The 24,302-nt window shown below is 39.6% G+C and overlaps 1 protein-coding gene across 1 annotated transcript in view; it reads right to left on the bottom strand.

Moving 5' to 3' along the window:
* anos1b (anosmin 1b) overlaps positions 1-18,065 on the bottom strand; it is a 60,524-nt gene extending 42,459 nt beyond the window's left edge. Inside the window, exons 1-2 of the mRNA XM_088349448.1 lie at positions 17,775-18,065; positions 1,457-1,504 (exon numbers count right to left, since the gene is read on the bottom strand). Coding sequence (XP_088205574.1) covers positions 1,457-1,504; positions 17,775-17,951 — 225 coding nt within the window. The 5' untranslated portion in view covers positions 17,952-18,065. The remainder of the gene's footprint in view (positions 1-1,456; positions 1,505-17,774) is intronic.
* Positions 18,066-24,302: the final 6,237 nt, after the last annotated feature.

Genomic DNA, 24,302 nt, shown 5'->3' with positions numbered 1-24,302 from the left:
ATGGACTGTTCACTCTGCTAGCCTCTGGGAAGAGGTACTGCAGTGTGCGGTGCAGGACCACCAGGCTCCGCAATAGTCTAGTCCCCCTGGCCATTAGACTGTTAAATGGTCAATCTAACATATAGTTAACTTAAATCTAAACGGCTGCTAATCTGACTTTTTGCACTACTGGCAGTTTTTTTATAGCTTGCCACTCATTGCACATTGCTCTCTGCACTATGGTAATTACAGCGTTATTGTTACAGTGTTAATGTTACTGTGTACCTGACTTGTTAACCTGACTGCCCATTTTGCACATCTGGTTAGCTACTCTTCTTGCACTATCGGCACTATGGTAAAATACTATACGTAGCCAATTACAATACAACTTTATTTATATCTGTACATTCAAGGAAACTGTGGGGGTCAGATGCATCGACATTTCGTTCTGTATACACGTGTACTAGAATGACAATAAAGTAGATCTGAATCTGAATCTGAATCTGAATTAATATATGGACTGCCCTTTTATATAGGAATAATGGTAAAGCATTTAAGTATTTAAGCATTTGTGAAGTCCTACTACCATTGTCTGCAGCTCATATATGCTCAGAATATTCTGTACACAAAATCTTTCAAGGAACTGCTTATACCCATTTCTTCATTTTGAAAACCTACCTCCTCGCTTAGCGAACACGCGGAAAAGACTATTTACAGCAATTGAATGTGAATGTTCTTCACTGGTCTCTCTGTTTAGTGTGTTTTGTTGTACTACAGACTTTTGCTCTGTATTGCAAATAAGTAGAATAGTGCTTTTTTAGAGTTTTTTTGGAAGCCTAATCCCTAGAGCGGTATAACAGGAACCGAAAGAGAGGTTGGACCAAGGTCTAGCAAAAAATCCCATGTTCGTGGGAAGCCAGATGGTGTGGTGTTTACGAAACTGCACCCCTGCAATTCACGTACGCAAGAAAGGGCGTCATCTGAGACTGCCGGAGAAGAGCCAATAAGCATTTTAAGAAACACATTGCAGATGTCATTTAACCAATAAAATGGGAGTGGGTAGTGTTTTTGCTGTCTTTGAATATTGTATAGATAACTCTTCGTAGTAAGTGTAAGTGTCTCTCCCTGATGGTGCAAGGAAGCACAGATTGTATTGAGAGAGCCCCGTGCCCCCGATACTGTATTAGTTTTTTGCTGCTAGGAATAAAATCCCGGGTGATTCGACTGATTGGTTTGCTGGTCTTCTCTCTTAAATAACGAGCACGCATGATTGTAATGAAAGGTAAAGCTAAAATTATAATCGGTTTGAGTGGTAAATTTATGTTCAATAATTAACATTACGTAAATTATATTCCACAGATTGAAAAACATTTTATTTTGTGTAGGGACTAGTATAGAACATATCGTAAGGAAAATGTGTTTTGGTTGGCTTCTGCCTTAAGACAGCGTTGAGAAAATGTACATTGTTTGTACTTACCTGTGCACAGCGTCTGTGGTTCTCACACCAATCGAGCACTCGGTCACTCTATGGGAAAAATAAAATGTTACTCAAATTAGGTATAAACAAACCTTCACTCACAGTTCTGTGGGCAACTATGAAAATGTCACTGCTAAAATGGCTGTACGTAATTAGAAAGCTGGAATGAGACAAAGCCCATTCTTTCCAGACACAGTCACACATTTAGTTCTTTTGTTATGTGAGACTCTTGTTTTTTTTCTCAACAATCACACAATTATATGGAAAAACATCAAGCTCATTTAATCCACAGGGATAAAGAAATAACATGCTATTCCCAAAAAACTAAATGACATAAACTGAACCATTTTGTAGACAGACGACACATTTGCTCTGAATGTAAAGTAGATCTTTAAAAACGCTGCATGTGGTCAAACACTGTCACTTTGTAGACATATCCTCAGGTATAATTGTGTCTGTAGGGAAGGTTTGGTGAGTCAATCCACCATTAATGAGGCTTTCACACCAATGTGACGGAGGAAACCAAAAATTCTCTTGGACCGTAGTCAGAAAATGTGCAACAAAAAATCAATGTAAAGACTGCACTATACAATAGGGCTGCACGATTAATTGAAATCTGTGACATACTGTGATTGTGTGATCACAAGACACTGTGTTTGGTTCCATGTTCGTGAGTGTTGGAACGTTTGGCCAAAACAAAATTGTCAAAGTTCAGGTCTTAACAGCACCGGCCAATCAGAAATTTTAACGGCACCGGCCAATAAAGGCGAGGCAAAGTTTGCAAGCAGCACACCACGCCACATATCCAAGTTTGAGCAGACAGCAACTATAACAAAGCACACCAGAAGAGGGTACTGTTTTCATAAGGTTGAAAACCACGCTCTGATCTCCAGTCCCGGCTAACGACCTGTTTTTCCGTCTAACTACGCTACGGACTCCCGCTCCGGAAGATCCACTTCCACATTCGGAACATGCTCCGATCCCGTAAGCGGCTTGCTTCCTGCGTCCAGCCAGCACCGGATCCCTGGCGCTGCCTTTCCTCTATATTTCAATAAACTTGTGAGTAACGTTAATATATATATATTTATATATATGGGTTTAATGTATGGCATGAAAACCTGAAGGTGTGAAATCAGTTTGTTTCAGGGACAAAAACAACTAAGATCAGCTTGGTGCTCAAAAATATTTGACTGAGCGCAGAATAATTTGATATAACTGATTTGTCTCTTGGCAGCACGGCGGATGAGTGGTTAGCGCGCCGCAGCACAGTTCTGAAGTCATGGGATCAAATCCAGCTACCAGCCTTCCTGTGCTGAGTTTGCATGTTCTCCTTGTGCTTGGTGGGTTTCCTCAAGGCACTCCAGTTTCGTCCCACATTCCAAAAAACATGCAAGTCAGGTTAATTGGCAGGTTAAAATTCTCCCTAGGTGATAATGAGCGAGTGAGTTGTCTGTCTCTGTGTGCCCTGCGACTGGCTGGCAACCAGTTCAGGGTGTCCCCTGCCCACTGCCCGAAGATGGCTGGGATGGGCTTCAACATCCCTGAGAATCTACTGAGGATAAATGGTGCAAATAATGATTTGATTCTAAAACACATTATTTACTGTAACACTTTCTCGTCATTTTAATCTTGTCAAACCGCCATTGAGATCTCAACAGTATATTATTAGAGCACCATGTGCACATGCACTTTTATATTCTGTACCTGTTTGTTGACAATTGTTTTCCTCAAGAGTATTAGCATGCGTGTATGTGTTTCTGGTTGCCTGTGAGTGCTTGTGGAAGACAGAGTCATAAGTAGGGGTTGGATTGGAGCAATACTATTGTCCTGGGATCGATACTCAACACCTCCACCAATTTCCTCATAGCATTGTCCACCTCTTTCTTACCCAGCACCCTCGGCCACTCCTAAAGTTTATGCCTGGTTGTTTTACTGACAGGCACACTTTAAGCACCTCTCCCTACCTGGCCTACTGCTGCATTTTGCCTGCCAGGAAGAACAGGGGGCTAAATATAGACAGAAGATAAATATGACAGGCAAAAGGGAAGCACAGCATCATGTGGACTTTTTTTCCCAACAACAGAAAAAGACAATGACAGGTGTCATTTTTTTAAAAGTGGTTCGCTACCGTGGCAATTTTATATAAACACATTTTCAAAAGTTCAACCTACGGATCGCGAACAAAAATATAAACATTTTACTTTTCTAGAACATAAACCTGTGAATCTGTTGTCACTACAACAGAGCCAAAAGGTCTTGTTCATTACATTGCTGGTTTTTGGTTTGACCTTCTTGACTTTTGCTCTGTAACAGTTGTTGTAGTGGATCTATTTTGTGTTTTATACTGTTAAAGAATAGATTGTATTGTTTACACAATTTACATTTCTGACTCTATTTTCAATATATTGTTCAATGGAAGGTATAGTTGAAGTGTTGACATTGGTATATTTGGATTTTTGTTACATTCAGGGTTGCTACAGCTTAAGACGACTTAAATCCAAGAGTTTTTAGGACTTTTTTTGCCATTTGAAATCATATTTAAGACCAAATCAATAAAAAAGCCCAATTGGGAAAATAACACACACACATGAATAAGAGACGATTTTAAACGAATATATACTGTATATATTTTTTCAATAATATTTTGTTCCAGTTTAAAGCTTTCCATCTGAAAAACATAGCACTCTCTAAAGTTTTAGACGTGGAACACAATAAATAAAAAGGATGTTTATAGTACTTCATGGATCCTCAGTCAAAACTGGAAGATAACTAGTAACTTTTTAGAAGAATGATTTCAATGCCCTCTAATACTTTTCATGGATCTACGGGAACCCTGTACATTGCTCCTTTCTTATCTACCTCTCTTGAATTTTGTTCTCAAATAGTTGTAATAGAAATATTTATTACTTGTTATTCTGTAAAGATCTGAAAAAAGAAACCTCTCCAGAGATGTTAGTATCAAGCATGAAACTACCTCATTTGGATCACAAACATGGCGTAGATGCAATATAAGTGTTATATAACGGCATTCATTCTTACCATTCTGAAAAATTAAGAATTATTTTAATTTATTTTCTTTCACCATTATGATACATTAAAAGGCTAGTTGTAACAAATTACATTGATTTAGGATCTGAAGGTTAAATGTTAAATAAGTACTTTGTTCAAGGGTTGAGGTGCTAGTGAACAGTCTAAGTTGATGTCAATTTTGAATTTTGATTTTCATTTGGATTCAACATGTGAAGATGGGGACATTCAAATCCTTTTGTGTAATCTAAACAGTGATTGTTTTTCTCTATTGCAGTGGCACGTGAATTCAGAAGGTTTTTAAACATATTGGTGAGGCGGTGCTTCTTCTTACCTATTTAATCCAAAGTGACAACGTTTCCCAATATTTTTAAATGTGAAAATTTAAAAGCTTACTCTTACCATGAAATGCCACTCACTTATTTACGAAACCATTTTAATCAGACTATTAGCATCCTGAATAAGAGCATCTTTGGATTTCTGTGAAAAATCGTGAGCACTCCTGATGTACTGTATGTTGCTTGTGTATTGGGTCTACTGTTGTTCTGAAATGTTTGCTTCTGTTTGGGTATTCTACTTTAAAAAACACCTCCTACTGTGTATGTTAATGATTTTAGCTACTTTTGAAAAGCTTAAATTTTTCACGAGTCAAGTTAACCTGCAACAGCCTTGGTGTGCTCAATTATATTTTTATATATTTTCATGTCGTGTAAAACCATGCCGATATTACCTAAAACTGAACAACACCGTAATCAAGAGTCACATACTCTCCAGCTTGTCCAAATTACGTCAGCATTTGGTCTGACTATAACAAAAAGGAAAGAACCTCATTGCAGTAGCTAAAACTGAATATGGAGTCCTTCTTATTTATAAAACATCAAAAGGTCAGGCACCAGTGTAAATTATACGCAGACGGTCCGTAGCACCTTATCAGCCTCAGAAACCACTACAGTCCCACATGCAGTTAATCTTGTTCATATTGCCTGCAAACTGTCAGAATTTCTCTCTGCCTGCTTTCGTGTCCATCTAGCATTCTAACTCAACCAAACCAGCTGAGGCAGATGACCACTCAACTCTAAGTCTTAGGTGTATTAGAGGTTACTTTCTTGGGATGAGTTTGATTTACATCAAGTGTAACCATGTAAAATTGATACTTACACGTTCACCCAGCGAGACATTCACAGAATGCAATGAATGATATGTGACCTTAATGATGGTAATACAAGCTGATTTATTCCACAAAGACTCCGCAGAGCTGTCGTGTTTAGCACAGTTAATCATAGCCATGCCATAAGATTAAAAACAAGGCCACCCAAAACGACTGGAAAAACTGAGATTTGCTTACGACATGGAGCTATATTTCCATATCTGAAGGAAAAAACTCAACAAAGAAATCTCAGAATGTCACCACGACACCCACTCTTAAGCACAAACAAACACACGTCCGGGCTGTCTGGTGAGGAGTGTTGCTGCTGCGACTGCAGTGCTTTCCCACCTTTTTTGCGACGCGGGACACTTTTTTTCATTCCAAAATCTCGAGGCACACCGTTAGTTGAAAATGCTCAAAATTTAATCCCGAAACAAGTTTCTTGTTTGTTTATTTTTTAAAGTTAAATTATTACGTCGGCTTAATTGACAGTATCAAATTTACCTTATCATTCGTGTTTACTGTTGCACAGTAAGTATTACAGGTTATTCATCTCGGTCAACAACTTTGCTGTAATTGGGACATTACTATTTTTTTATCTAATTTTACCTTATGGTGTCTTTATTTTCTAGAGAAAAAAAATAATTATCCTATAGTCGTTACTATTTCAATAGTTATGTCCAAAGAATCACTCATCAAAACCTGGAGAATCTGATGTTTATATGTTAGTTCATGGAGGTTTTTTTATTGTCACGATCCTGTTTTCCCTCCAATCACGACGTTCCCCCTTTGCTTTCTAAACAAACTGTCTTCTTGGCTGTGTGCTAGTTTGTTGTCTCTCTGGTCACATCCCAAACACCCTCGTCTCAGCTCTTTGTTTACCCAGTGTACTGAACCCTTGCCTGCACCTCTGAACTCTGGGACTTTAATCTTCATTGCTTTGGTGGATTGGATCACCGAACCTTCGGCTGCCTTTTGGATCAAAATGATTGCCTTTGGTGTTCTGGATACTGTTGCTTCGTTGCCTGACTTTCCATTCTGACTTTCCATGTGCCGAACACCGTTACGTGTGTTTTATGTACCACCTTGAGTGATAAAAATTGTTGTAAATAACAGGTCATCATGCCCATTTAAATTATTGATTTTTAGTAAAAAGATTTGAAAAACAAATTTTCATTATGAAAATACTCAAACTGAGACAAATTATTTACAACCGGACAAACAAAGATTCTTATTACATCCACTGAAGTAAAAGGCTTTGTTCTGGTTAGAAGTTTTTTGAAAAAAATATTTTTCCAAGGGTTATGCAAGTAAAAATACAAAGTTGTATAGAGTAAGTGTTAAAAGCCAATGCAACAAAATTGTAATAATTACCAGTGATCTCTAATAAAAGGATTGAAAAATATATATCACTAGCTCATCATGAAAGGTTTTTTGTCCATCACTTCTATAAAGGCCTTCCTCAACCAGGCCCCGGTGCTGTGGATTGCTCTGCCCCCTGACATAAGATCTGCAACCTTAGTGGAAATGTTTAAATCTAGACTTAAGAAACACTTATTTTCTATCGTTTATAATTGATGCCGATCTCATACTTTTTTTTCTTGTCCTCTCTGGCTGCCCGGCTGGTGGTGGAGTGAGGGAGAGGTACAATCTGGGAGTAGGTGGACAAGCACCTAAACCTGAAACATGTCATCGTCTGCATCAACCAGCCGACTGAAATGGGAAGCCGCATAATCACTGTCTTGGATTTCTTGAACACATTTTCATATAACCTATGTTTATTGTTGATGATGACTACATTTTGTGTATTGTTGCCCAATGCAACATCTATTGCAGCCTGGTCATCCTGGAAGAGGGATTACTACTTGTGTGGAACCTACTTAAGGTTTCTTATTTTTGTCATGCTGAGGTTTTTGAGTTTTCCTTGCCCGCATGCTGGTTTCAGATCAGGGGGTGGTACAATTGTGGACTGTGCAGTCCTTTGAGACATTTTGGGATAAAGGGCTACACAAATGAATGTGACTTGACTTGACTAACCTTTTTCATGATCAAGTGAGTCTACAAATAAAGTTCTATAGGTGTAAAATCATGTTCGCAACAGCAATAAATCACTGCAATAAACATGGAATGCACACTGCATACTTACACATGTGCACATTTACCATGCTTCAATGGACCTGCTTCAATGTCTCAAACAAGACTCAGACATAAATCACACAAGAACCAGAGGCGTCAATAAATTATGTATTTGGCTGATACAGAGTAAGTAAGGCTGCATGTGGTTGTTGAGGTTTCTGTTTGCGGTAAGGAGCAGTGAAAGGTCTCTTTAACGAGGCAAAAACTCTAATAATCAATCCCAGTTTACCAGGGACAAAGAGGCACCCCAATGCGGGTGTGTTTGTGTGTGTTTACCAATTGTTAAACATATTGATTGTTCCTGTTGTTCCTGATTATTGAATCGCCACTAGAAGGCAGCTGATTTTGGGATCAATAACCATTGCAAATAACATCACCTTAAAAGAAAGGTCTGGTATCGGCACTTATACTGAAATGCTGGTACTGTATTAGTGGGTCCCATAAACTAGATAAGTAATCATGTTATTTGGCTTATTTGGATTTTACAATAGTTTGTAAGGATCTAGCTAGTCACTATCCTCCAGAGGGTGCTAACAGGCTCCTGTATCTTATCTACTTACCTGACCCCGATTAAGTATCTTCCGTATAATGTTTGTGCCAACAGCAAAAGCTGTCAGATCACTACTCACTATCTTATTTCGCTGCCTACACTTGTTTCCTGACCCCTGAACACCTGTCTATCCCAGACTCAGGACTGTACCCTGCCGCCGCCGAGTTTTTTCTGTACTGTATTTTTTGTTTATCGCTTTTTAACCTCCTCCAATGTGCCGAACGCTTTTTGTCAATTCCCTTTACCCTCCAGTAAGCATGTCACCCAGCTCGTGTTGTCACATCTTTGTCCACCTAGTAAAGCTCATGATGAGACGAGTGCAAACAATTGGTCAGTCATGCCCTGTGACACAAACAGGATTTTTTTTCTCAGGAGTAGTTACATGGTAAATGATTTGGTCTAACTATCCATCCACTATCTGCACTGCTTATCCTCAGTAGGTGCTAGAGCCCATCGCAGCTATCTTCGAGCAGTGGGGAGGGGACACCCTGAACTGGTTCCAAGCCAGTCGCAGCGCACACAGGGACAAACAACTCACTCGCTCATTCACACCTAGGGCCAATTTGAACCGGCCAATTAAACTGACTTGAATGTTTTTGGAATGTAGGAAGAAACCGGAGTGCCTGAAGGAAGCCCACGCAAGCACGGGCAGAACATGCTAACTCCGCACAGGAAGGCTGTTAGCTGGTTTTGATCCCATGGCTTCAGAACTATGCCGCTAACAACTCAGCCGCCATGCCGCCTGGAAACAAATCAGTTATATCAAATTGTTCTGCACTCTGTCAAATTTTTTTGAGCACCAAGCAGATCTTATTTGTTTTCGTCCCTATCATAAACTGTTTTCTCACAGTCAGGTTCTTATGCCTAGCATAATAACTAGCAGTACTTGGCATGCATGGGAAGAACATGCAAACTCCACACAGGGAGGCTGCGGTAACGAGACTTGAACCATGAACCCCTGCACCGTGTGGCTACGTGCTGACCACCCAGCCGCAGTGCGGCCAGGTTTTAGATTAGTTATTTATTAATTTATTTCAAAGCTACACATAAACAAAATTTTGAGATAGAAATGTTTTTCAATCTTCAACTTCTCTCTGTCTACGCAGTTGTTGAGATACTTGCTATTAATTTATTGAGCAAGGCTTTCTCCACCTCTTTCAGCAGCTACACGGCCACCAGAAAAGTGCATAAAAGTTAATGAAAGCACCCAACCATCAAACTTAGCAATTTTTCTTTGGAAAGCTTAAACAAAATGTACTCATCACAGAAACATCTCATTCAGTCCGAAACAAGAAACCCAAAAACTATAAAGCTAGCATAGCTCACTAATTAAGTCCTCTGGCAGTCATCTAATGAGTTTAATGTCCGCAAAATTTTCTTTGTTACATCCAGGACTGTCCAGAGAACCCAATTATGTAAAATTTTTACTCTGAAACACACGATAATAATGACAGATATGAAAAAAATTCGCCTAAAGTCATTTCTGCATAGTCAGACGTTCTTAGTTGTAATTCGATCATTTTGCTAGATAACTTCCGTTAACAAATAAAGAGAATCATAAAACGATTAACCAGTATGGCTGTTAGACACTGTTCTTTTGAATGACACCACGATTGGCCAATAGCTTGTTTTTTTTTCACATTCCACAACCTGCAATATTATTGAAAAAAAAAAAAAAAAAAACTTCATGAGCTACTTTGGCCTTAAAAACCCTCAGCCAATAGTGATTGATTCAAACGATAATTGTCACATTAGTTACCCAATGAAATTCGCAAAATAATTTGATGCAATTTTCCAGTGTTGTATCCAAATCAGAGCCGAAAATAAACGTGCCTAAATGCAACCTGGGGTCCATAGTCATGCACAATCATCACGTGCAAGTGAACACAATCATTGGTAGGTTTCTGGAGAGAGAAGTCAAACATCTACAACTCTAAAAAAAAATGGCCAAAGTAAAATATACAGTTGCAAATCTTTTAGTGATGCAAACTGATGTAAACCAAATGGCCACTTTTGTAATCGCCTAGACCTAACATTAGAAAAATTTCCAAAATACAATGTTTAGTTTTTCAGATTCCAATCAAATTTGACAAGGTACCAGGTAAGGCTTCAAGCTATTGTCTCACCTGTGTTACAGCTAAGATGCCCATGCTACACTTATCAGCAGGCATTTAATTGCAAAAAAATAATTCAGGTGAAAATAGAAACCTTCTATTTCTGCTTGTTCCAACTCAGATTACTCAATGTTAGTACACCTTGCAGTGATTATTTCAGTTTGGAACAAACCTTAAGACTCTAACTCTTCAAACAAGACCAGGAGCGTCTATGTTACTCCAAAAATTCAAGAACAGCATTCAATTTACTTTGGGTACGTCTTGGATGAAACTTTAGGATAATTTTACAGGAACGTTAAGGGGTTAAACAATACTGGAGGAAATTTGAACGAAAATGGCGTGCTACCAAGTTTGAGGTTTTCCGTCAGACCTGATGCGACAGCTTACTGAAGTATAAAGCAGCCCCTGACTCTATTGAAATAGAATATTTCTCTAAGGTTATTGCTGCACATAAAATAACCCCCAAATCCTCTAAGACAATGAAGCTTTGCTAACAAGGCAACAGATTATTGCAGATTGTTCTATCCATTCAGTTCATTACTTTATGGTCTTCTTTAATTAGAAGATTCAACTGGGGTTCAATTCCAGCTACCAACCTCCCAGTGCACATTTTGTATGTTCTCCTTGTGAATGCTTCGGTTTTCTCAGGGGACTCCTACATGACAGATTGGTGACACTTGGGAAAAAATGACTATGTGAATGTTTTTTATGTCTATGAGTGCCTAGTGAATAAACTAGTACAGGGTGTCCTCTAGTGAGGATAAGCGATTCGGAAAATGGAAAGAATAAATATCAATTGCGAATCAAAGAAAATTAGAAAACTATTACAATAAAATTGATTGTTTGCCAAATCCCTAACATATTGTTATTATGACAGCTTTCTAGGTAGATCGACAGATAAACAAAAGCATCTGTCAGCATCGCTGGCTCCATTTCTATCTCCATTCAGTCTGTCTACTCACCTGACTGAGCCTGAACCACTGCAACCTGACCTTACTGTTGTCTCTGGTCTTTTTCAGAGCATGACCGCTTGGTGAAACAACCTCTGGTCTGATTACCTACCGCAGACAAACCGGCACTCACAGACCCACATCTAGGTATACACCTAACACCAATGTCCTCTCTTAAGACAGGAAGTCCATTCACTTGTACAACCTCTCTGCCTAGGCTCTAACCATCCAGCCATGACAGACCGACGAGTGTTTTAGTCTCAAAGAGTCTGATATACTGCGTATAAAAAAAGATCCAAGTATGCGAAAGAGGATGCTGCTTTTTGTTGTCTACACATCGAGGGAGAATCTGGTTACAGCATACCGATGTGTACTCACAGAAAAGGGCTAAATTTATTGTTTGACAGCATACTAGAAAACGTACTGGAAAACCAAGCCAGAAAGAAATGCTGGGATTCTCATTCTTTTGGCTAGACTTAAGCCACACACATTTGAGTTAGCCACAAATACAGGGTATACCGTTAGAAAGTCAGAGGAAGAATGTGTGTTTGAATTCAAGTGTGGTAAGAGAGGAGGAGCAGGGGGATTTTTTTTTCATCCCGTTATTGTTGGACTTTCTGATGTCATTATCGAAATTGATTGTTTCCTCAAAACGAAATTAGTTAAACAAATGAAACCTTTCAATGTCTTACGTTACAAATAATGAATCCCCTCTTCAGCTGTTATTCTTTATAAGACTCGGAAGTGATAAAACTCAAGAGGTTGTTTATTCTTTTGATCAAAGTTTGTGATTCGTTTTACTTTTATACAGCCTATAATTTTGCTATGTTTTTTATTTACATTTTTGCTGTACAGAGCTGAGAGCGAGAGAAAAAACAATAGTAAAACAAGGAAACAGTACAATGAAAACGAGAAAACTAATGCAAATACTTAAATTTGTCATGATTACTGATGTGACTCAGCTGTGCCCGCTCATTTGGCGCCACCCGCCGCGCGTTCTGATTGGCTCCCTGTCACTATTTGAACTCAGTCTTGTCAATCCCCTTTTGTTGGTCCGTCTGCGAATCTCCGTGTATCCAAGGCAAGCCCTTTTCAACCCTGACCCCCGCCTGTCTCGTTTTTGCTCCTGTTTGTCTCGGGCTACAACACGTTTTGATCCCGATCACCTCTGCTCTCCCGTCCCGACTTACGACCAGTTTTTTTTTTTCATCCCGACCACATTTTTGCTCTCCTGTCCCGGCAATCAACTGGTTTTCCGTCCCTGACACCGCCATCGCTCGCTACGGAAGATTCACTTCCGTGTTCGGATCACAGTCCAAGTACGAGAGCGATATTCTTCCCGCCTCCAGCAAACACCGGATCGTGGGCACAGCCCTTCCTCTTTTCTTCGATAAAACTTGCGGTAAACGTCACGCAAATAGGTCCTGTTTCCGTTCTGGTCCTGACAAAATTGAGCTGCATAAAAATATATTAACCAATCTTTACATAGAATTTTGGAAGAAATACTTATGTATTTATCTGTTTAGTTAAGTAATTACTTCGTTACTGCACTCTATCAATGCACTCTTAAAACAGTCGGAAAAATGTTGTTAATTCATTTTGACTAAGGGTTCACAATACAAATTAAAAAATACAGTACTCAACTCTACAGTAGTGATGAATACCAGACACGAATAAAACTAATAAATAAACATCCTTTCTTCGACACTGATAATATAACAGAATCACTTATAAATCCCATAGTAACATATTTACTCAAATATAATAAAATTAATGTCAATATAACTGTCAATTCATTTCTATTTCTTGAGGATCCAATAATATTGCAAGTATTGATACACTACACCAAGGATCATATCGGCACCCATACCAACGCCTGGTATTTGTATTCGCTCATCCCTAAATTAGATCCAAATTGAATGGCTAAAAAAAAAAAATCATTAGTTAAACCAATACAAAAACTGGCTTTTTTGTGTCTCATCAGTTCTATTTTTATTTTTTTACCTTTAGACTCAACAAGCCCTATTACAACGATTGAAAATATGACAATCATTAATGCAACTACTTCAAATGTGGTCCAAGCCCTTTATTGCTGTTTTAGATTGTTTGTTTTGTGTGTGTTTTTTTCTTGCTGGCCAATCAATAGACAATAATTGAAGCTGAAAGATAATAATGTGATTTCCCAGTGGTATGCACCAGAAATCACACTCAAATTCTCTCTAACATTACTTTTGATAATGCACACGAAGAGTAGTTTACTCTATATTGAAGATTATGTTTGAACTGAGCAGCGCGGCGGGTGAGTGTTTAGTGCGTCCACTTCACAGTTCTGTGGTCATGAGATTGAACCTCCCTGTGTAGAGTTTGAATGTTCTCCCCGTGCTTGCGTGGGTTTCCTCCGGGCACTCCGGTTTCCTCCTACATTCCAAAAACATGCATGTCAGGTTGATTGGCTGGTCCAAATTGTCCTTGGGTGTGCATGAGCGAGTGAGTTGTCTGTGTCTCTGTGTGCCCTGCAACTGGCTGGCAACCAGTGCCCGAAGATGGCTGGGATGGGCTCCAGCACCCACACGACCCTACTGAGGATAAGCGGTGCAGATAATGGATAGATGGCTGGATGGATGTTTGAGCTACACACTTCAACAGATCATAATTGAAACATTATCAAGTCACTACCCTCAGATGGTGGGTAGTGGAACACAGGATAAAAATAAACTTTATGTGTTGCTCAATGCTCATTTATTTTACTCATCTCATCTCATCTCATTAGCTGCACCTCTTATCCTCAGTAGGGTCGCGGGGGTGCCGGAGCCCATCCCAGCAATCATCGGGCAGTGGGCAGGGGACACCCTGAACTGGTTGACAGCCAATCGCAGGGCACACAGGGACAGACAACTTAGACAACAATTTATAAACCAGTACTATATCACCCTTGGTAAATTAATCTCACTGTTGAGGGATTTTGTGTATGACATTAACATCACATTATTTCCATTGGCGGAATATTTGTGGGCAAGGGATGGATAAATGAACGCACGAAGAACTCGGACACCCAAGTGAAAGAGTATGTAGAAAACGTGGCACTGTTTCACACAGAAGAGAACGCTTGCTGCCGAATGCACCGCAGAGTTCAGTTGAAAAAAACTGTAAACAGAATATGCCTTACAGCATATTCTTGCAGACAAAGTGAGGAAATCCTGGCGGTCAAAGCGTATTATGGGCATTGGCTAAAAAGAGCAAGCAAACACGGCTGTTTCATTTTGGACATCTGACTATTGCACTCAAATTTGAAAAGTGTTCCCTTTCTCACGTCTCCGTCAATAGTGCATCTTAATCATTTAAGAAGAAGAAGAAAAACCCTCACACCCCCATCTTTTTTTTGACTGATTGCATAATATTGGTGAAGACAACACAACGATTGTCGGATATTGGTTTTAACACATCACCTCCGTCCATGCCAAATATAGGCTTTTTGGCAAATTTTCGCTCAAAAAACTCATGCCATTATCAGCATGATTCAGATGTAATGTCTTAAAGTGACAGCTTAATTCATTTGGCTTTGTGCTGTCCGCTGCCAACATTTTTAATACAGCAAGCACGTCGATCTTTGCTCGCCTACATCCGTGGTCGCAAGTGTTACGTACATTTCTTTAAACCTTCTTGTCTTAGCTTTCGGTAGGAGTCTCTTAACCCCATCTCTTTTCGCTTATCTCCGCATCTGTGTAATTTTTTTTTCATGGGGTCACTTGAGGGCCTGCTACACTCTGTGTCTACACTTCATACTCAATTCTGATACTCTGGGCTTAATGCAATGCGTGGAGACTACATGTAAACAAAACACTCTGCAAATGAAAACCCCACTATGCCCCAGTGTAGTGCAAGTGAAACTGCACTTTATTCTGGGAAAGTTAAAAAAAAAATCCCCGAAGTCAACATGCCTGCACCCCCATTGATGAGAACCACTGCATTGGGGCCACTTAATTTATTGATCCCAGGTGATGAGAGTCTATTCTAAAGGGACGGAGACCAAGCCAAACGGTGGTTTGATACGTCAACACGAGCCCCCACCCTGCCATTACAGTCATCGGGGTTAAATTTGTGGTTAATGACTTTCCCACCCACTACACACCATGCACATGTTGAAGCTGTTAACAATAAGTGGCTTTTCAAACTCGGTAATGACTGCATGTCCCTGTTAATCTTGCATTCCACACAACAAAGTGGAACAAATGTGCTTTTTCTTGAAACACTTTAATAGGATATACGATGTTCGATACCACTTTTTTAAGATTGAGACCCAAAATGTCGATTGCTGATGAATACCGATACAATATACATACATACAATCCCCTTCGCTCAGAGAAAAGGGCTGGGTTTTATATAAAAAAATACTTCCAACCATCATTCACTTTCTCAATGTTACATTTTTATGGGAATTCATCATTCCATTAATGACAGGTTGCTGATTTTTAGATCGCCAATAGAAGGCAGCAGGTACTGATATCAGAACTAATACCTGGTATCTGGAAGTAATAATAATAATGTAAAATCCTTCAAGTACATATCCAATAATTTCTTGATTAAAGTTGTAACTGGGGGACACCATAAAATACATTAGACAGTTTTTCCTATAATATAGTACAATCAGACTAGACCAGGGGAGGGCAAACTTTTTGAGCGGTGGGTAACATTGGGTTGAAAATTTTGGCAGGGTTGAAAACAAAGATTGATTTTATTTGTTTTTTTTTTGTATCTGCCAATCCAGAATTTTGATCTAAAACTTTAGCAATACATGAGCAAGAAATAATGTCTCCTTGTCCATTTTCACTGCCATTTCAATACATATGTCTATCCATTTTGGGGCATTTTCATTTTGACTTTATTCATTGTAAAATTCTATTCATGCAAAAAAATGAATGACCAAAATGGTAAATAATAAGACCGTGCCTGTTGGGCAATAGTCAACACTGACACGTCTCTTAGAATGACAGCAACCGTATGTCATGATTGCCCATTGCCCTCACCTGTGCCCGCTCCTTTGGCCCCAGCTGCTGCTCGTTGCCTGATTGGTTCCCCTCCTATTTGAAATCAATGCTTCCATTTACTCCTTGTAAGTCCGTCAGCGAACCTCCGCTCATGCAAGACAAGCACTATTTGACTCTGGCTCCCGTTCTGTTCCCGACCCGTCCTGTATCCTTATCGTCTGCCCCTGGCTGCCCAATCGTCTCCCTGACCTTTTCTTTCCTTCGACTACGCTCCGATCTCCCGCCCTGGCTACTCGACCCGGCTACTCAACCCGTGTTTGCCCACCGACCATGCTCTGATCTCCCATCCCGGCTACTCGACTCGTTTCTGCCCATCAACAACACTCTGATCGCCCGTCCCGGCTACTCAACTCGTTTCCTTCTTCTGACCACGCTCCAATCCCGTAAGCTCCCTGCTCCTCCTGCCCAACAATCGCCGGATTGCTGGCGCTTGCTTTCCCGTACCTGACTTTTCAGCTTCCGCAATAAAGTTTGTTGTGAAACGTTAAGCGTTTGGGTCTACCATTTGTTCTGATTCTGACACCATATGCATTTACAAAGAAATATACGTGCAATCATTTTCATGTACATGTTACATTTCATTTTTCATTTTTTTTAAATAGACAATTTAAATTGATCTTGAAATGCTCCTAATTAAGGCAAAGGAATATATAATGTATCTTTTAAAATCGATAAATGACATGATAAAATAAAATAACTAAAAATCGAAATAACTAAAGGAGAAAGAAAGAAAGAAAGAAAGAAAGAGGGGGAGAGAAAGACAGAGGGAGTGAGAGAGAGGTGGATGCAGGGGGGCCAGTGTGAGGTGAAGGAAGGAGGGACGGAAGGAAGAAAGGAAGGAAGGAAGGAAGGAAGGAAGGAAGGAAGGAAGGAAGGAAGGAAGGAAGGAAGGAAGGAAGGAAGGAAGGAAGGAAGGAAGGAAAGAAGAAGGGTAAGAAGGAAGGGAGAGGGGAAGAAAGGAAGGAAAGAAGAAACAGAAAACCAAAGAGAAAGGGAGAAAAGAAGAAAGGGAGAAACAGAAAAAGAAAGAAAAAATTGAAAGTACAAGACATTTGAGTCAGCTATTTAAATGATGGAGTAGTACACATTATTAATGATGGGGTTTGGGGCACTTAGGGACACTAAGAGACTTTTGCCAAATCAATATTTTTCTTTAAATAACCATTTTATATAGTATATAATTAACATTTTCGGTTGGCAGGCAAGATTAAAAAGCCTGGCGGGCTGCATGTGGCCCACCGGCCGTAGTTTGCCCTTGACTGGACCAAACAGACAGACAGACGAACAGAGTGACTGACTGACACACAAAACCTGATCAGCAGATGTTTTACGAATAAGCATCAACTGACCTGGAAGTCTCTGAACGCAGCATTAATCTGTGTCATGTGCAAGGTGAGACACCTGGAAATGCATCTGGCGCTGTTCATCTTCTCCTCAACATCCCCCTCCTCCGCTGAGGACCGGCGTGCGCGCGTCGCAGCGAGTGCCGCGCACAGGACCACCAAGACGGCTCGACGGACTGACATATCATTTGCTAAAAACTGGAGCCGGAATGAGGAAAGTGAGAGAGGGGAGTCCGCTTTTCCAGCTCTACAGGCGGCCGTAATCTCTTAGGGTCCCAAATTGTTTGTGGCCGCGAATGCCAGCTCGCAGGGAAGCAGCTCCTTGTGGACACGCCCACAACAGAGGCAAGTGCAGCCCCTGGGGGTCAACTTTATGGGATACATGTGTAAGACTAAACCAGGCTTCTTTTCTAACAACATTGTTCATTTTAGTACAATATCATCAGATTTCGGATTTTATTGACATTTTCCCACAACGTGATATTCAGATATTGTTAAATAATGCCTTTTCAATTCCGGTTCAATTCCTGGCACTTCTGAGTTAAAGTGTGCTTGGGCAAGATACTGAACGCCCTGAATGAAAAATACTTGTAGTTCAAGAAATTTGCATTTATTTTACATAACATGAGCCTCACCCAAAGGTAGCTGACATATTCGTCCGTCATCTTGCTACCACGGGTACCAGAAAAGGTTGGGCAAAAAATAGGAAGTGGCATGGTGTGTTTTGGTCTTTTTGAGTTTGTATTTTCAAATTGCATTATAAAAAAATAACTACTATCACAATACTCTTAATTTAAGAGTCAGTCCTGTATATAACAAGAATAAAAATGATAGATAGATAGATAGATAGATAGATAGATAGATAGATAGATAGATAGATAGATAGATAGATAGATAGATAGATAGATAGATAGATAGATAGATAGATAGATAGATAGATAGATAGATAGATAGATAGATAGATAGATAGATAGATAGATAGATAGATAGATAGATAGATAGATAGATAGATAGATAGATAGATACCTCTAGGTAGATGAGAGGACAGACAGACATACGAACCAGTAGTTGACCAATATCCAAAGGCTTGAAGGATTATTGTCATATTTTGCTTAAACTCAGATGTCTGACAAAACCATTAGTGGCACAAAGACCCTTCCCCACACATACTTACAACATTACTTGCACAGACTTATGGGCTTGTGATCTTTCGCATACACGCAACTAAAGCATTTGCTGTCCATCCAAGTTTGGTCTTTTATTGAAGCCAAATGTTGTTGAATTAACTTGAAAGGGGGCAATGTTTCAACAAGAGTGTCAGACAAGGGTAGCCAGACAGTGGGCCAGGGCCAAAGAGATGGCAAGCTGATTAACAAATTTGAAACATTACTTTCTTTCCTCTCACATGTGTCGATTGAAAAACAGTACATCTGTAAACAAAGACGAAAACATTATTCGCACTGTTTGTATTAGACAAAAATGTTAAGTAAATCGAGATATTGTAATGAATTGAATAAAAAAGGAAATAATCAGATATGCAAACATTTAACTGAACACAAAACTAAAACCTCTGTTTAATTGAAGGATTTTATATTCTAGCTCGGGCAGCACGGCGGCGCGGTGGTGAGCGCGTGTGCGGCACAGTTCTGAGGTCGTGGGAACCTCCTGCGTGGGTTCAAATCCAGCTCCCGGCCTTACTGTGCAGAGTTTGTATGTTCTCCCCGTGCTTGCGTGGGTTTCCTCCGGGCACTCCGGTTTCCTCCCACATTCCAAAGACATGCATTTCAGGTGAATTGGCTGGTCTAAATTGTCCCTAGGTGTGACTGAGCGAGTGAGTTCTCTGTCCCCGTGTGCCCTGCGATTGGCTGGCAACCAGTTTAGGGTGTCCCCTGCCCACTGCCCGATGATTGCTGGGATGGGCTCCAGCACCCCCGCAACCCTACTGAGGATAAGCGGTGCAGCTGATGAGATGAGATATTCTAGCTCTGTTGATTTGGCTTGCTCGAAGCTCACCATTGATTCCATTGTAGACGTTTAAATTCATCACTGCAACATTCATTCATTCATTATCTGCACTGCTTATCCTCAGTAGAGCCGCGGGGGTTCTGGAGCCCATCCCAGCCATCTCTGAGCAGTGGGCAGGGGACACCCTTAAGTGGTTGCCAGCCAGTCGCAGGGCACACATAGACAGACAATTCACTCATACACACCTAGGGACAATTTGAACCAGCCAATTAACCTGACATGCATGTTTTTGGAATTTGGGAGGAAACCGGAGTGCCCGGAGGAAACCCACGCAAGCACGGAGAGAACATGCAAACTCCACACAGGAAGGTTCGATCTCATTACCTCAGAACTATGCCGCACATGTGCTAACCACTGAGCCGCCGTGCTGCCCCCAGGCATGAACAATAAACACAAAAATAACTTAAAATATACGAAAAAATACATAAAGACAAATAAGATATGCTGTCAAATAATAGGTTTTTAGGAATTTACATGAATGAATTCAACTTGTGATAAATTCTGTTATTACCTATATTTAATGCTGATGATGTCTGTGTATTGTCAGTTTATGTTAAACATTAGCACACGGTTCACGGATCCCTTACCCGCCTGGGTCATAGGGGCATTACTTCCCATAAGTAAGGAGTGTTCAAACTTTTTAGAAAGCGGTCCAAATTTGGTAAGTTCAAAATGTGTGAGGGTCGACTATTCAGCATAGTATTCTTAGAACAGTCTTTGATAAATTCACCCTCTGTGAAAGGTCTGCGATGCTTGGCAATCAGCTTTGTAACTTAAAAGCTCGCCCTTGTTGCATTTTTTATTTGACTCCCTTTTGACTCTTGTAAAAAAAGCACTACTGCGCTGTTAAAAAGCCTCCAGTTGCTTCACCTTTTCACAGCATTTGTTTCCAGTTAGCATTTTGTAGTGGGCATGTTTAGTCTGGCAGTGCCTCTTAATGTTATAGTCTTTAAAACCTGCCACAGTCTCATGAAAAATTAAGCAGACGCAGTTGTTTCGGTGAAAAAAATACTCCAATTTCCACTTGTCCTATAAGCGGAAGCCCTCACAGTCAACTTTCCTTTTTTTATATACAGCTGCATTGTCGGAAAGGGGTGGGCTTAAATTATCACAGAAAGCCAAGCGCAAGGTGGCCAAAGGGCTGCTGCCATCATCTGGCTAAATGAAGATTTTTATGTGGAGTATAAATTTATTTTATATTGCGGTCATCATTACTGGCGGGCCACATATGACTATTTTTATGATAGAGGCCGCGGGCCATTAAAAATGTGATCACGGGTCGTGACTGGGCCCCGGGCCGGACTTTGGACATCCCTACTGTAGTGTGTCTTGGGCAAGTATCGCCTGGGGGGCGCATATCTCTCTTCAGGCGTTTTGGTTTTTAAACTGAATGTTACTTCTTTCATTTACTGTTCATGTTATTGGGAGTTGTTTATCAAAGAAAGTGTGTCTTTTGTTGAAAAGATTATTGAATTAGCCGTAATTGCTAATCAAACCTTAATTTGTATTGTAGGCAAAAGTAGAAGTGCGACTTTTTTAATTGATGTTTATTTTTAAAATCTATTTTGAGGGCCTTCAAGTACTCAACTGATAGCACTACTCACACTTGAGATAGCTGGTGTGAAACTGTATTTCCTTAGTATGACACTACAGGGTATTGATTACAATGTTTGCAAACAAAGGTAGTATTTTATACAGGTAAAACACGTAAAGGTTAAAAATAATTCCAAGAACCCTGTTATTTTCCATTGTACTCACTCTGCCAAGTTTCTTTTATCTTAGTATATTTGAAAGTATGCACACCTCTTGCCACGGTCGTACATGTGTTGTATTACTGCAGCAGCAGCTGGATTAGCTGTTATACAGGTGCACAGTCTTTCAAATAAACCCCTCCAAACTTCAAAACCCCTACTTGATGTTTGCTCACACTTTGAACGCTGCACCAGGGTTCTTCTCAAGCGTGGACCCTGGCAAAATATTTCACCAGGTGTGGATTAACGAAATACTACCCGATCTGGACCTGATTTTACAACAAATTAAATTGATGTATTGCTCTCCTTTTAAAGGTCTTGTGTCATACATTTTGATGTTTGTACTTTTAAAGGGCCAAGTCAAGGTTTTAAAAGGTAACCTTGGAATTTGTTTCAGATTAATCAGCCTCATAAATGTTTTTTATCATCACTGACAGCATTATTGTGCAAGTGAGGATAAAATTTCAGAACAAAGAGAAAACAGAATGATTTTATACACCACTTTGATTTGCAATTCGTTGACTGAAAAGTACTTTACATATACATTTTTATTGATTGCTTGATTGATTGATTTGAGACATTTCAGTCGTTTGTTCTTAAATGTCCCCTCAAACTCCATTTTGTGTCAATCTTAATTTGTATGGTTTTTCATGAAGCTATATCTTTAACTTTTCATCAAGTACTATTCTAAAGACATTGTGTTCTTTGGCAATTTATTCATGTGCTTGTGAATCTCAGGTGATGCAGGCCATTAGCAACACACAGTTAGCTTGTATCACGTGCAAACAATATCTCCCAGAACTGATGCAAATAACTAATTCAGTGCTATAACGTATAAATAAGTTTTCAGAAGCCTTGTCCCTGAGTCTCAAAATGTAAGAATACACACACACACATATATATATATATATATATATATATATATATATATATATATATATATATATATATTTTTTATGGGGGGGGGTAATAATAATAAAATGAACTATTGGAGTGTTTGGCACAGCTTATCGGTAAGTCTCAAGTCTCTGGTAATTATTTCAGTATGAAAAATAACCATTAGATGGCAGGAATGACCTTGATCAGATCTTTGCCCACACATCGAGGAAGACCCCACTTCCTAGTGTTGCTTCCTGCATTCATCAATTGAGTGTGTAGGCTGCCCCATATGGCAAGCATAGGCGTATCGAAACAGTGTGGTCAGACTAGCGAATATATGGATAAGTACAGACAGTCAACATTCCAAGATTTTTTCTTTCTCGTCAACGTCGGGGTAGAGATGGATGAGGGCACATCAGCAGGAACGCGATTGCCATGGTGAGTGAAATCATGTGATCATTTCACTGGAATCATATATATATATATATATATATATATATATATATATATATATATATATATATATATATATATATATATATATATATATATATATATATATATATATATATATATATATATATATATATATATATATATATATATTTTTTTTTTTTTTTTTTGCAACCAACACGAACATAAGACATTCTTCTTGTAAAAGCTAACGACTTATAAATACCATCATGGTCATGTCATGTTTATTTGTATAGCCCTTAATCAAAAAGAGTCTCAAAGGGCTGCACAGACCACAGATTATTATTACACCACCCCCTGATCTAAAACCAACATGAGGGCAAGGAAAAAAACTCAAAAACCTTAACATGAGGAAAATGAAGAAACTTTGAGAAGGGACCGCACATGAGAATGACCAAGTTGCAATGGATGTTGCCATAATAAATAATACACAGATATTGTCAACATAAAATATAGGTTATCCATATGCTATAAGATAAAAGTGTGTTTTAAGCTTAGATTTAAACATTTCCACTGAGGTTGCAGATCGGATCTCAGTGGAAGAGCATTCCACCCGAATGGAGAACACTCTCGAACCTGCGGGTCTCTTCTTGGCTCTTGGGATCACTAGTAGACCAGCATTTTCAGTGTGAAGGCTCCGGACAGGAACATAGGGGGAAATTAAATCTAAAAGATATGAGGGAGCAAGTCCATGCAAGGTTCTGTATAATACCAGCCAATATATATAGCTATAGTAATAAATAGAAACACTGGTCTATGTTTATTCCCAAGATCAGGAATAAGACCATCAAACATCACTATGTCACTTTAAAAGTTTGCAATGAGGCTCTTGTCGATAGTACCGTAATTTATGTATTGTGGTGCAAACTGAACATTCTGGTGTCGGGGTGTCAAAACCTTTCAGAAAGCAGGCCAAATTTGGTAAGCTGAAAATGTGTGAAGGGTGACTATTCAACTTGGCATTCTTTCAAAAAGTCTTCACCCTCTATAAAATATTTGCAGTGCTTGGTGATCAGTATCGCAACTTTGTAGCTCACATCGTGGCATTTTCATTTGACTCTCAGGACATTGTGAAAAAGCGCTGCCGTGCCGTTAAAACAGCTTCTGTTTCCTTCACGTTTTCACTCTATTCATTTCCAGTTTGCTTTTTGTAGTGAGCAATTTTCGTATGACAGTGTCTTTAGATATTATATTAGTTGAAAACAGCCACAGTGTCTTGGCAAATTAGGCGGACACAGTTGTTTCAGATTTGGGTGAAAAAAATACCCCAATTTTCTTTTGTCCTGGAAGCGGCGGCCCACACAGTCAACTTTCCTTTTTTTATTTATAGTCTCCATGGAAAATGAGTGGGATAGAATTTTCACAAAGAGCCAAGGGCAAGGTGGCCAAAGGGCTATTGTCATCG

Source organism: Urocampus carinirostris, chromosome 12 (assembly GCF_059441175.1).
Source record: "Urocampus carinirostris isolate Australia breed hairy pipefish chromosome 12, RoL_Ucar_1.0, whole genome shotgun sequence".
In the NCBI taxonomy this organism is placed as follows: Eukaryota; Metazoa; Chordata; class Actinopteri; order Syngnathiformes; family Syngnathidae; genus Urocampus; species Urocampus carinirostris.
This window is presented reverse-complemented; position numbering and strand designations above follow the sequence as displayed.